At 42.5% G+C, this 14,591-nt stretch overlaps 1 protein-coding gene across 5 annotated transcripts in view; it reads left to right on the top strand.

Moving 5' to 3' along the window:
- Positions 1-14,591, top strand: part of LOC103066013 (uncharacterized) — a 50,879-nt gene that overhangs the window by 6,037 nt on the left and 30,251 nt on the right. For 4 of the 5 annotated variants that reach the window (XM_088142586.1, XM_088142585.1, XM_088142587.1 and 1 more), the window contains exons 4-8: positions 117-220; positions 3,450-3,559; positions 3,813-3,964; positions 8,295-8,450; positions 8,665-8,775. In XM_088142586.1, the coding sequence (XP_087998712.1) occupies positions 117-220; positions 3,450-3,559; positions 3,813-3,964; positions 8,295-8,450; positions 8,665-8,775 (633 nt within the window). The remainder of the gene's footprint in view (positions 1-116; positions 221-3,449; positions 3,560-3,812; positions 3,965-8,294; positions 8,451-8,664; positions 8,776-14,591) is intronic. The other variant, XM_088142589.1, reaches the window with a different exon arrangement.

The following is a 14,591-nucleotide window of genomic DNA, read 5'->3' as shown; positions in this document are numbered from 1 at the left end:
GAATCATAGCTGGGGAGATGTTTCCAGAGGAGCTTGGAACGGAATGAGGTCCTCCAAGGCCGCACTCTAAACCAATCCCTTTCTCTTCTCTTCCTCCCAACTTTGTCTTATGACAGATGTGGACCATGCTGAGCACCTAATCCAGGTGGAAGGGAATGAACAAGCCCAGTATTTTTCCAACCTAGAGACCAAGCGACATAGCGTTACTGTTCCTTTTGAGGTACTCGCAGTTGTAGGCTGAAGGAGGAAATGCCTTTGAGAGAAGGTTCCTTTCCTAAGTTCATTATTTAAGATTACTGCTGGGCAGGAATTTCTTCTATATTTCCCCCCCTCCTGATCTCATTTGGTTTGATGAACGAGCCTTTGCTTTAGAAAATGTTTCAAAAAAGAGAAGAAAAATTTGGTGAAATTCTCATGGATGAAACACAATCTTCTTCACTTAGTTACAAAATAGCAAAAGGGTATGTGTGAATGCCTGGCTTTCATTGGCCAATTGTCTCTCTACCAGTCTTTTGAAGCCTCTGTGGCTTCCACACCTTCTGTTAAGTCCCAGCAGCAGACATGAAGGTGTCCATCCCATTGGGCTTTTTTAAAAATAGGAATGTTATTGTTACCACTAACAGGGAGCCCCGCTTTTGAGAACATATTGGAAAAATTCTCTTACCATTGAAGAAATTTGAGAAAATTATCCATCTAATGCAGTGTTTCTCAACGTTGCCAACTTTAAGGTGTCTGGACTTCAACTCCCAGAATTCTCCAGCCAACATTGCTGGCTGGGGAATTCTGGGAGTTGAAGTCCACACATCTTAAAGTTACCCACGTTGAGAAACATTGATCTAATGTCTTGTCCACATGCAGTACATCTATTAAAACTGGGACTATTCTGATTTGGGAACTGGGTTTTGCAAACGTTCCACTGAGTTCTTCCCAGCTCCGATACCTGGCACCATCCCTCCATGCAGATTTTGGGAATCACAGAATCATAGAATCATAAGATTGGAAGGGACCTTGGAGGTCTTCTAGTCCAACCCCCTGCCAAAGGCAGGAGTCCTCATACCATCTCCGACAAATGGTTGTCCAATCTTTTCTTGAAGACCTCCAGCAATGGAGCACCCAGAACTCTGGGAAGCAAGCTGTTCCACTGCTGAATAGCACTCAGTGTCCTTCCTTCCTTCCTTCCTTCCTTCCTTCCTTCCTTCCTTCCTTCCTTCCTTCCTTCCTTCCTTCCTTCCTTCCCCTTTTTATCACAGTAAGGACAACAAAAGCAACTCTATTAGCATGTTGGTCACCATTCTGCATCCTATAGCAATAAGCTGGTCCTAGTATCAGTCTGGGATGGAGGGTATAAAAATTATTTATTTATTTATTATTAAACTTGTATGCCGCCCATCTCCCCCAATGGGTGACTCTTATCCCCCAAAGTTGATTAACAAATCTTGAACATTATTCTGTTCAAAGTAAATTGTTTAATTCCAACTCTTGAAAAAAACTGTAGTGGAGGTTTGTTGGAGAAAAATCTGTTGGAAGGAACTTGTTGTTGTTTAGTCGTTAAGTCGTGTCCGACTCTTCGTGACCCCATGAACCATATTGCGCCAGGCCTTCCTGTCCTTCACTGCCTCCCTGAGTTTGCTCAGTTTCATGCTCATTGCTTCAGTGATGCTATCTAACCATCTCATCCTCTGCCGTCCTCTTCTCCTTTTGCCTTCAATCTTTCCCAGCATCAGGGTCTTCTCCAAAGAGATCTCTCTTTGCATTAGGTGACCAAAGTATCTGAGCTTGAGCTTCATTATCGATCCTTCCAATGAGCAATCAGGGTTGATTTCCTTTAAGATTGACTGGTTTGACCTCCTAGCAGTCCAGGGGACTCTCAAGAGTCTTCTCCAGCACCACAGTTCAAAGGCATCAATTCTTCGGCGCTCGGCCTTTTTATGGTCCAGCTCTCACAGCCATACATTACTACTGGAAAAACCATAGCTTTGACTATGCAGATCTTTGTCGGCAAGGTGACGTCTCTGCTTTTTAATATGCTATCTAGGCTTGCCATAGCTTTCCTCCCAAGGAGCAAGCGTCTTTTAATTTCATGGCTGCAGTCTCCATCTGCGGTGATCTTGGAGCCCAAATAAATGAAGTCTGTTACTGCTTCCATTTCTACCCCTTCTATTTGCCAGGAATTGATGGGTCCAGATGCCATGATCTTAGTTTTTTTAATGTTGAGTTTCAAGCCAGCTTTTGCACTCTCCTCTTTCACCCTCATCAAGAGGCTCTTTAGTTCTTCTTCACTTTCTGCCATTAGGGTGGTATCGTCCGCATATCTGAGGTTGTTGATGATTCTCCCTGCAATCTTAATTCCGGCTTGTGATTCTTCCAGCCTGGCATTTCTCATGATGTACTCTGCATATAGGTTAAATAAGCAGGGTGACAGTATACAGCCTTGTCGTACACCTTTCCCTATTTTGAACCAATGGAAGGAACTTCTCAACTTACAATTTTTCTATCCCTTCTCAAGATGAAGTTTGTTTGGTCTACCCAAGCAGGACAACAGAGTAATTCAGCCTCCAAACATTTTATGTTGGGTTTGCAAAGCCAGGCCAAGCACCCATGGACAGGTTCAGCAACATTCCATGGGCAAGACCCCAAAACAAAGGCATTAGGCTATATTTATAATTAAACAAGAAACTACAGGTGTGTAAGAAAATGATTGGTTACCCAGAAAACCTAAAGACAAAGGTAAGTGAATCATACTTCCATCGGGCAACAGCAAAACTTTCTACTAGCTGTAACAGCCAAACTCACCTCCTCTCGCATCTAATTCTAACAATCTAATGCAGTGTTTCTTAAAGTGTGGTCTGAGGACCTCTGGGAGTCCCCCAAGACCCTTTCATGGGTCTGCAGAATTAAATTTATTTGCCAGATATTGAAGATATTTGCAAAAATGTAAAACAATGTCACTCTTCTCATTATTATTTTTATTTGTTAAAAAATATAGGGTTTTTCATGAAAAATATTTATGTTAACATCTAATGGATTTAATATTGTTATTTTTATATGATTCAATAAATTAATATCCTACAAATGGGTCAATTTTAATTTTTAATATGGTAAATATCAATAAATATATCCCATACAACAAAAGCTCTTTTGGGGTCTTCCATAATTTTTAAAAGTGGGAAGGGGTCCTGAGAGCAAAAAGTTTAAGAAACGCTGGTCTAATACATTGAAGAGACGACTTCCTCTTGAAGTCTACCTGCTAGCTGAATATTTGGTACTATAGTTTATACTCTCGCCGTGCTCAGGAGCTCCATACTAAAACACATATTAATATTGAAATTGCTTACATTCTTTCACAGTTAAGGTCTAATTTTTGGCTACCTAATTTTTTGTTACTGCCTCTGAAGCTTCCCTCTCTCGTGGGGGGAGATTGGATGGATAATTTTCTCTTTTCCCTGCAGGAGTTCAGTAAAAGCACCACTGTTTGGTACAAGTTCATGTGCTATACAAGCTGTTTTGTTAACATGAACCGGCGTTCCATTTTAACCATCATTACACTGGAGTCTCCACGGTCAGTACCTATTCCTGGTATTCTTCTTCAAAGTATGGCAGTGCTCAGCTTGGGGAACATGGGAGCCAAAACCTCTAATTTCTCATGTGTGACAAATGGGGTGTTGAGGGTTGAAAAGAGCTGTGCTATGAACCAGGGCTTCTGGATTCTCTGAAAAATAAGTGGTACAGGAGTCCCCAGCAGCTGGGCCACAAGTTTTCAGCTATTAAAGCTTCTACTTATTTTCTGCCTACCCATTTTTTTTCTCCCACAGAGGACAGGTTCTTGGACGACGGTGCTTTGAAGTTGAAATATACCCTAAAGATGAGCTGCCTTGCCCAAAATTCGAGGAAACTTTCACAATTAATACTTCCAGCCAGGAAGAAAAGATCCATCACTTGAAGCAGGAAGAGTTTGAAGAATTGGGTAATTTTAGAATCATGCACTGTTAGGGAGAAGTAGTAGAAATGATCAGAGGGCTGGGGAGGCCACAAATGGGGAGATATGAAAAAAACTGGATGGGAAGGAAGTTCCTTATTTCAGCCTTGGGGCTGCTCTACTTTCCCTCTTTTTTGGAGGTGTGCCCACGTGTAAAGAAAAGGGGGACTTTGATCACGTGGTTGCAGCTGCCATCTTAACTCCCCACCACCACCGCCACAGATGACCCTGGCTATCAGGATCACTTTGGCACCAGCTCCTAACCCAGGTGCTCAGCAGACCTAATCAGGTGGGGCAATTTGCTAAGTCTGACCAAACATTCAGAAAGCCACTAAGTGACAACAAAAAGAGTTTTCCGTATCTCTTCTGCTGCCATGCCTAGAGGTCATCAGAATGTTTGTAGCTCAAGCCCAAATAGAAGCCTTAGCAAAAAAAAAAAAAAAAGAAAGCGGTGCAGAAAGAAGAAGAGAACCAGCGAGGGAAGAACCACTGAGGGTGCTGCTACCCCCACTGCCTCTTCCACTGCTCCTCCTAAATGAGTTGTTGCCTTTTATAGGCCTTGGAGGTCCTGTAGCTTCCCGGCAATCTCTGCTGGCCACTTTCCTCCAGTTCTTGCTGTTCTCCTCCTTCCTGCTCATGAAGGAATAGAGAGAGAGAAAATAAGCGTACACTGCCTTGTCGTGGTGAAGGGGCTTACGTAACTCAGTGAAGCCATGAGCTATACCGTGCAGGGCCACCCAAGACAGACAGGTCATGACAGAGAGTTCTGACAAAATGTGGTCCACTGGAGAAGGAAATGGCAACCCACTCCAGTATCCTTGCCAAGAAAACCCCATGGACAATGTTAAAAGGCTAAAAGATATGACGCTGGAAGATGAGCCCCTCAGGTCGGAAGGTGTCCAATATGCTACTGGGGAAGAGCAGAGGGCAATTCCAAGTAGCTCCAGAAAGGGTGAAGCGGCTGGGCCAAAGCCGAAAGGACGTTCTGCTGTGGATGTATCTGGAAGCGAAAAGAAGGTCCAATGCTGTAAAGAACAATATTGTATAGGTACCTGGAATGTAAGATCTATGAACCAAGGCAAGCTGGATGTGGTCAAACATGAGATGACAAGATTGAACATCGACATCTTGGGAATCAGCGAACTGAAATGGACGGGAATGGGTGAATTTAATTCGGGTGACCATTATATCTGCTACTGTGGGCAAGAAACCCTTAGAAGAAATGGAGTAGCACTCATAGTCAATAAGAGAGTGGGAAAGGCAGTAATGGGGTACAACCTCAAAAACGACAGAATGATCTCAGTGCGTATCCAAGGCAAACCATTCAATATCACAGTATCCAAGTCTATGCCCCAATCACTGATGCTGAAGAAGCTGAAGTTGACCGCTTCTATGAAGACCTACAACACCTTCTAGAACTAGCACCAAAAAGATGTCCTTTTCATCATAGGGGATTGGAATGCTAAAGTAGGAAGTCAAGGAGTAATCGGAATAACAGGCAAGTTTGGCCTTGGAGTACAAAATGAAGCAGGGCAAAGGCTAATAGAGTTCTGTCAAGAGAACAAGCTAGTCATAGCAAACACTCTTTTCCAACAACACAGGAGACGACTCTACACATGGAGATCACCAGATGGTCAATACCGAAACCAGATTGATTATATACTTTGCAGCCAAAGATGGAGAAGCTGTATACAGACAGCAAAAACAAGACCAGGAGCTGACTGTGGCTCAGATCATGAGCTTCTTACTGCAAAATTTAGGCTTAAATTGAAGAATGTAGGGAAAACCACTAGACCACTCAGGTATGACTTAGATCATATTCCTTGTGAGTACACAGTGAAGGTGATGAATAGATTTAGAGGATTAGATTTGGTAGACAGAGTGCCTGAAGAACTATGGACGGAGGTCCGTAACATTGTACAGGAGGCAGCAACTAAAACCATCCCAAAGAAAAAGAAATGCAAGAAAGCAAAATGGCTGTCTGATGAGGCTTTACAAATAGCTGTGGAAAGAAGGAATGTGAAAAGCAAGGGTGAAAGGGAAAGATATAAGCAACTGAATGCAGATTTCCAGAGAATAGCAAGGAGAGATAAGAAGGCCTTCTTAAATGAACAATGCAAAGAAATCGAGGAAAACAATAGAATGGGGAAGACTCGAGATCTCTACAAGAAAATTGGAGATATGAAAGGAACATTTAGTGCAAAGATGGGCATGATAAAGGACAAAAAAGGCAGGGACCTAACAGAAGCAGAAGAGATTAAGAAGAGGTGGTAAGAATACACAGAAGAACTATACAAGAAAGATCCTAATGTCCCTGATGTCCACGCTGGTGTGATCACTGACCTTGAGCCAGACATCCTAGAGAGTGAAGTCAAGTGGGCCTTAGGAAGCATTGCTAACAACAAAGCTAGTGGAGAAGACAGTATTCCAGCTGAGTTCTTTAAAATACTAAAAGTTGATGGTATTAAAGTGCTGCACTCAATATGCCAGCAAGTTTGGAAAACGCAACAGTGGCCACGGGATTGGAAAAGGTCAGTTTATGTTCCAATTCCAAAGAAGGGCAATGCCAAAGAATGCTCAAACTATCGCACAATTGCACTCATTTCACATGCTAGCAAGGTTATGCTCAAAATCCTACAAGCTAGGCTTCAGCAATACATGAACCGAGAACTACCGGATGTACAAGCTGGGTTTCGAAGAGGCAGAGGAAATAGAGATCAAATCGCCAACATTTGCTGGATCATGGAGAAAGCACGAGAGTTCCAGAAAAATATCTACTTCTGCTTCATTGACTATGCAAAAGCCTTTGATTGTGTGGATCACAACAAACTGTGGCAAATTCTTAAAGAGATGGGAGTACCAGACCACCTTACCTGTCTCCTGAGAAATCTGTATGCGGGCCAAGAAGCAACAGTTAGAACCGGTCATGGAACAACCGATTGGTTCAAAATAGGGAAAGGTGTACGACAAGGCTGTATACTGTCACCCTGCTTATTTAACCTATATGCAGAGTACATCATGAGAAATGCCAGGCTGGAAGAATCACAAGCCGGAATTAAGATTGCAGGGAGAATCATCAACAACCTCAGATATGCGGACGATACCACCCTAATGGCAGAAAGTGAAGAAGAACTAAAGAGCCTCTTGATGAGGGTGAAAGAGGAGAGTGCAAAAGCTGGCTTGAAACTCAACATTAAAAAAACTAAGATCATGGCATCTGGACCCATCAATTCCTGGCAAATAGAAGGGGTAGAAATGGAAGCAGTAACAGACTTCATTTATTTGGGCTCCAAGATCACCGCAGATGGAGACTGCAGCCATGAAATTAAAAGACGCTTGTTCCTTGGGAGGAAAGCTATGGCAAGCCTAGATAGCATATTAAAAAGCAGAGACATCACCTTGCCGACAAAGATCCGCATAGTCAAAGCTATGGTTTTTCCAGTAGTAATGTATGGCTGTAAGAGCTGGACCATAAAGAAGGCTGAGCGCCGAAGAATTGATGCCTTTGAACTGTGGTGCTGGAGAAGACTCTTGAGAATCCCCTGGACTGCTAGGAGGTCAAACCAGTCAATCTTAAAGGAAATCAACCCTGATTGCTCATTGGAAGGATCGATAATGAAGCTCAAGCTCAGATACTTTGGTCACCTAATGCGAAGAGAGATCTCTTTGGAGAAGACCCTGATGCTGGGAAAGATTGAAGGCAAAAGGAGAAGAGGACAGCAGAGGATGAGATGGTTAGATAGCATCACTGAAGCAATGAGCATGAAACTGAGCAAACTCAGGGAGGCAGTGAAGGACAGGAAGGCCTGGCACAATATGGTTCATGGGGTCACGAAGAGTCGGACACAACTTAACGACTAAACAACATTGGGTGCAGCAACTCGGATGACCATTAGATGGCAGGAAAGAGGCACAGAATATTCTTCACTCTTTGCTCTCACCTTGAGATCATGCAGGGGTGTGTGTGTGGGGGGGAGGCAAATATTGTGGGCCTATTCTTTCTGGCAACTGAATGGGAAGATCTTCTGGAGGGAGGGCGCATGAGTGCTGTGCGTATCCATGGCTAAATTCTAAATGGGAAGGGAAGTTGATTATTCCATGGTTGGTTTTTTTTTTCTGATTGACTCTGCTTATTGAGGGGGAGATTGATTCTCGAGGAGAGCCCAGGGTAAAAGTTGAAGGCATACACTCTGCACCCAATCGCCTCCCAATCTTTAATGTGAGCTGCTGAAGGTACTGTAGCTATCCAGTTATTCTAGGGCTGTCAGAAATAGTAACATAATATAATTAATAATATCCTATCCTTTAATACCTTCAGGACTGCCTACTCCAACCATATTTTACCGGTCTGACATGCTTTTCTCAGCTCCTAGTAGTATTGGCTTCTCAATGGTGACTAGTGATGGAGGCCAAGTTGAAAAGGGGTGGATTTCGCCACCTCTGTCCTGTTTTGGCCAGTTGGGTCCCTGGACAGGTAAGACTGGCTCTATCAATAACAGCCTTCTAATAACTCTGCACTCAATCGCCTCCCAATCTTTAATGTGAACTGCTGAAGGTACTGTAGCTATGCAGTTATTCTAGGACCGTCAGAAATAGTAACATAATATAATTAATAATATCCCATCATTTAATACCTCCAGAACTGTCTGCTCCAACCATATTTAAACTGTTTGACATGATTTTCCCAGCTCCTAGTTTGGTCCCAATACCATATATTTCAACGACAACGCAGATAAAACCTAGAAGGCAACGGATGATGCCATCTGAGTCCAGTTCTGCCCAGTTGGATCCCAGGAAAGGTGAGATTGGCTCTATCAATAACAGCCTTCTGGTTAAAACGGATTTATTCCAGAGGGTTTTGGAGTGAATTGTGACATCAACAGGGTTGTGTTCTATGATTTTAATTTTTAATATTAATTTATAGTGAATGCCTTATTCCCTGTAAGTCTTTTCACATTGCTGTGCCATTTAAATTGCCTTTTGAAATTGCTGTGAATTGCCAATAATTGCAAGAGGTGGAGGTATATAAATGGAATAAAACAATAAATTACAATACAATACAATATAAAGCTGAGCAAAGTACAGATATGATCTAAAAATTTGGCATTAGATAAAACAGTTTAACAAATAAAAGAAATGGATAAATATTACATAGAATATTTCAGACTTATTAATGTATTAGTAAAGACCTTGTTTTTATAGCCATAATTAAAATTACTTTCCAGATGTGGCACCAGCCAACCACCCAGGTTAAGGGCGGTGGAGGGAATCATCCGAGATACTTGGCAGGCATTCAGGGGCACTGCTCCTCAGATTGCCGGGTGTGAGACCCTATTTTTTAAGTTGGGCACTAAGAGGGATTAGTTGGGAGTGTTGCTATTGTATCAGCCTCCCTGCCGAATAGTAATCTCCCTGCCTGAGCATCTTGACTCCATGACCAGGTTGGCGGTAGAGTTCCCGAGGCTCATGATCTTCAGGGGTTTCAACTTGCTTTCTCTGGGCATGGGGTCTGAGGTAGGTTGGGAGTTCATGGCCACCATGACAGCCATGGGCCTGTCCCAAGTCATCCAGAGCCCGATGCATAATAGTGGTCATATGCCTGACCTGCTTTTTCTCTCGGAGCAGGGGCAAGGTGTTCTGGAATTGGGGGAAGTTACTGGTTTCTCCCCTGTCATGGACAGATGACTCCCTGGTGAGCCTCCAATTCTCTGGCGCCACCCCCCTCTGCAGGGAGGCTGGGCCTATTAGATCGGCCTGCCCCAAGCGATTAATGGACCTAGTGGGTTTCAGAGGGAGCTTGGGGTTGTTCTGGGAAGTCTGCTACATGGTCTGACTGAAGCCTTGGTGGCTGCATGGAATGGGAGAGTGGCTGCGGGCTTGGATTGGATCGGGCTTGGATTGGATCGCGCCTGAGCAACCTCCTCATGCCCATTGTTCCTGTAGCTCTCCATGGTATACAGAAGAATTGAGAGGGCTAAACAGGCCTAAGAGATGCCTAGAGTGCCACTGGCGGAAGACAGGGAGCAAAGATGATCAAACATGATCCAGAGCCGCTCTTAGAGCCTACCTCATGGCAGTAAGGATGGCAAAACATGATTATTTCTCTGCCCTTATTCCATCTGCAGATAGTCACCCAGCGGCCCTATTCTGGCTGACCCGATCCCTCCTCACAGGGAGTAATTCTGGGTTTCACCTACAGGATCACTGTGAGGACTATGCTGCGCATCTAACAAATAAAGTCACTCACATCCGCTCTACGTTGGACTCCAGCTTTAAGGCAGTGCCAATGGAGGCTACGGGGGCTAAGTCTGGCTTAGTTATCTGGGGGGGGGAGTTTGATCCTGTTGCACCTCAGGAGGTGGACAGGGGTCTTCCAGCTGCTAGCTCAGCACCTTTATGTTAAATCCATGTCCCTCCTGGCTGGTTAAGACTGTCCGGAAGGGGGCACATGATTGGGTCTGGGCGGTAGTTAATAATTCCTTGAGGGATGGGGTGGTCCTGTCAACTCTTAAGGAGGTGGTGGTGTAGCCTCTCCTCAAGAGGCCATTGCTCGACTTTAGTCTGGACAGCTTTCATCCAGTTTCCAACCTCTTCTTTTTAGGGAAGGTTGTTGAAAAGGTGGCTGCATGGCAGCTGCAGAAGGCCCTGGATAAAGTGGATTATTTGGACCCCTTTCAGTCAGAGTTCAGGACGGGTTAAAGGATTGAGATGGCATTGATCGTGCTCTTAGATTACCTCTGTCAGGAGCGGGATAGAGGCAGTGCGACCATCCTTTTTCTTCTTAACCTCTCAGCATCCTTCAATACCATTGATCTTGCTATCTTTCTGGACCAGCTTCAAGAGTTGTGGGTGGGTGGCACTGTGTTATGCAGGTTCTCCTCCTTCCTCTGGGGTCAGTTCCAGTTGGTGTTGATGGGGGGGAAGATCCGGCATGCACCCCCTACTTTGTGGGGTGCCTCAGGACTTGATTCTCTCTCCTATCCTATTTAAAATCTACATTAGGCCGCTGGGTGAGGTGATCTGACAGTTTGGGGTGAGGTATCATCAATATGCTGATGATACCCAGCTTTAAATGTCCACCCCAAGCCACCTGAGTGAAGCTGTGGATGTCCTGCCCTAGTGCCTGGAGGCCCTAAGGGTCTGGATTGGGTGCAATGTGCTTCAACTCAACCCAAGCAAGACTGAGTGGCTTTGGGTATTTGGACATCCAGTGACAAGATTCTTCCACCATTGGTCCTGGATGGGATGGTACTGCCCCAGACGGACCCAGTGCATAATTTGGGGGTCTTCTTGGATTCACGGCTCCTGCTAGAAGAGCAGGTGGCAGTTGTGGCTAGGAAAGCCTGTGCACACTTTGGGTTGTGCTCCAGTTGTGCCTGTTCCTGGACCGCAAGGCTTGCTCACAGTCACTCATGCCATTGTGACTTCTCGTATGGATTACTGCAATGGACTCTACATGGGGCTGCCCTTGAAGAGCATTTAGAAGCTTCAGCTGGTGCAAAATGAGGTGGATTGGTACTGATGCAGAATGATAAATGGTATTGGATATTCGACACGTGACACCACTGCTAGGTGAGTTGCATTGGCTGCCAGTATGCTTCCAGATGCAATTCAAGGTGGTGGTTGTCACCTTTAAAGCCCTTCATGACTTGGGACTGGGTTACCTAAGGGACTGTCTTTTCCCAGTTGTTTCTATCTGTCCAATTTGGTCCGGCAGGTTGGGCATGTTACAGGTTCTGTCAACCAAGAAATGTCAGCTGGCAGGGACTAGAAGACATGCCTTCTCTGCCGTAGCCCCTGCCCTCTGGAACATTCTCCCTTCAGAGATTAGGATGACCCTGACCCTTTTGGCCTTCTGTAAAGGCATGAAGACATGGTTATGTGACTGGGCCTGGTGCCCCAAGTGTGTTAAGGGCCTTGTTTCTTGGCTATATTAATATCTATGGCAATACAGGTAGTCCCTGCTTAATGATCACAATAGAGACTGGAAAATTGGTCATTAAGTGGGGAGTCATTAAGCAAGTCACCACATGACTGGACCTGATTTTATGACCATTTTTACGATGGTTGTAAAGCAAATCACTGCAGTTGTTAAACGAATCACATGTTCATTAAGCGAATTCCGGCAAAAAATTCCATTGGGGAAGCTGAATTTGTAATCACAATCACATAACTGCAGGGGTGGTGCGACAGTTTGCAATGGTCGTAAGTGCGAGTACAGGTTGTAGAGCACTTTTTCCGAGGCCGTTGTGACTTCAAACCATTGTTAAACAAATGGTTGTTAAGTGAGAACTATCTGTAGTTTTACTCTGCAACCATATATATTTACTTTGTATTGTTTTTTTTTTTTAATTTTTTTTTTATTTTTACAACAAACACAAAACATACATGAACAAACAAAAACATAGAAAGGCATAAAAAAAGCATCTTCCATTTTATAACGTGTGTCAACCAGTTACCAACTCGTTGGTGCCCCTTTCATAATCTTAAATTCTCATATCATCTATTCAAAATATACTTGTATACTTATCAATTAACAATTATTAATCATTCATAGCTAATCTATAGAATCATTTATTACAAGAAATTTTAACTTTCAATAGGATTAGTAATACATTTTCATCTATCAATTATATGTGTATATATATAATAATTAATATCAAATTTCTATTATAAAATTTCCTAATCCATTACATTACTATATTTTCTCAGTGTCATATAAAATTACTTATCTTCTTACTCTAATTTCAAATCTCAATTTAACTCATCTCTGCACATTCCATAATTTTCAATAACTTCCTCCTGCATAAGTACTTTTTAATTTTTCCAATTCTTAAAAGTTACAGTTCTAACCAGTATCAGTTACAATATTAGTTACAGTTCTAACCGGGTTACAGTTCTAACCAGATTCTTCACTACATGTTTCAACAAAAATGTCTCTAGTTTAAAGTCTATATGTTACTATATTCAACCATGTATAAATTTTAGTCTAATCTCTTGAAACATTTACAATCAAATACAATTTTTAACTATATATCTCAAATTTATACTTTATTCCAGCGCTTGCATAATTTTGAGTTCACCCTTTTCATTCAATATCCCAAAATATCTAGCTGTTTATTCCTTTTTCTATATTATTGGATAAGAGAAAGCAATAATAAATGTCCTTTCAAACATTCTGCTTTTTGAAGCTTCTGTCAGTTCCATCATTGTTGTATTCCCCTCGTTTTTTCTTTAAACATCTGAAGTAGTTTCTTTCAATATTATTTTACTTCTTCTTTTTGTGCATTCTCTTAATACGATTTTCCATTATAATCTTGTATAATCTTTTTCTCACCCTCAGTGCCAAGAACAAGTCTGTCCCTCTTCATTTATCAGTTGATTAACCCTTTTAATTCTCAGTTTATAAGCCTCGCAATAATTCTGTTTAATGTTTCTGATTTCTTGTACTATTTCTTCCTTTTCCATTGATCCCGTTTTATGTTTAATTAAGTCCATTTTAGCTTTAATATCTTTTTTTCTCTTTTTTTTGCGGGAATTTCTGCAGCTCTTCTTCCAGTTTTTTATAGTCATCCTCAATAGTTTAAAGATCTTTTTCTGCATTGTGTTTCTCGTATAGTTTATTATCTTGATAGACCTTCATTGAGTCAAAGGATTCTTTATCTTTATTCTTGCCAAAAATAAGAAAAAAAAAAGCAAGAGGAGAAAAAAAAGAAAAAAAGAAGAAGAAGAGGAGGGAAAAGACTAAGTCTCTTTAAAAAAAATCCAACTGAGGGGGGAATGGAGAGCAAAGCAGAGCTTCTAGCAGAAAGAAGAGCTACTGCCACTAATCAGGGCTCTTGTGACTAGCTCAAACTTTCCATCTTGATATTTTCAAAATCGCTTTCAACTCCACTTTCTTGTTCATAGTTACGGATGGCACCTGTATAAACATGCACATCCCACTATCTTTTTAGAAAGCACAGGGTCCGTGAGCATGCGTCACAATAGAAGAAAAAAAGCACTATGTCGAGCCTCTAGATGGCAGTGCAACTTTCTTTCATTTACTTTCTCTTAACTCCACTTTCCCCATTTCAAAATCAAAAAGTATAAATTTCTTATAACAATAAAGAAATCTTAGAAAAAAGGCTTAAGATAAAGAGTTATTGAGTATTAAAAAGAAAAAGCCAATCCAGTTAAAAATATATTTTTTTAAGAGAAAAACATCTTACCAATTCCACTAAAAAGGGAAAGTTGAAAAGAAAAAAAAATTTTCCCCCCTTTTTTTATAAGGCTCAATCTCGCCGCTTAATCCACTTTTCTTCACTTTTAAAAATCTCTTTAAGTTACTTAAGGTGTTCTCTAAGAATAGTTGGATAGTAAAAGTCCATCTCACCCAGTTGACACCCCTCTCTTCCTTCTTCCTTTGGAGCTGTCCCGGCTTTCGCAGCCATTTTGGCTGCCTCTCCTCCGCCGGCTTCAAGAGCTTCTCCCGGGATCAATCTGGGACTTGCGGCGTCCCTGAGATCCGCGGGACGCGCCCTTTGCGATCGCCATCTCTACGGGACGGCTTAGGTCCATCAGGACCGTCCAGGGGAGGAGATATCGACTGAGATCCTGGGAGCCCAGGATCGCC

The sequence above is a fragment of the Python bivittatus genome, unplaced genomic scaffold (genome assembly GCF_059951505.1).
Source record: "Python bivittatus isolate LINGU-HERP-01145 unplaced genomic scaffold, Pbiv_v1 ctg000440_np1212, whole genome shotgun sequence".
Taxonomy (NCBI): domain Eukaryota; kingdom Metazoa; phylum Chordata; class Lepidosauria; order Squamata; family Pythonidae; genus Python; species Python bivittatus.
Note: the sequence above shows the minus strand (reverse complement) of the source record. Positions and strands in the feature narration are given on the sequence as shown.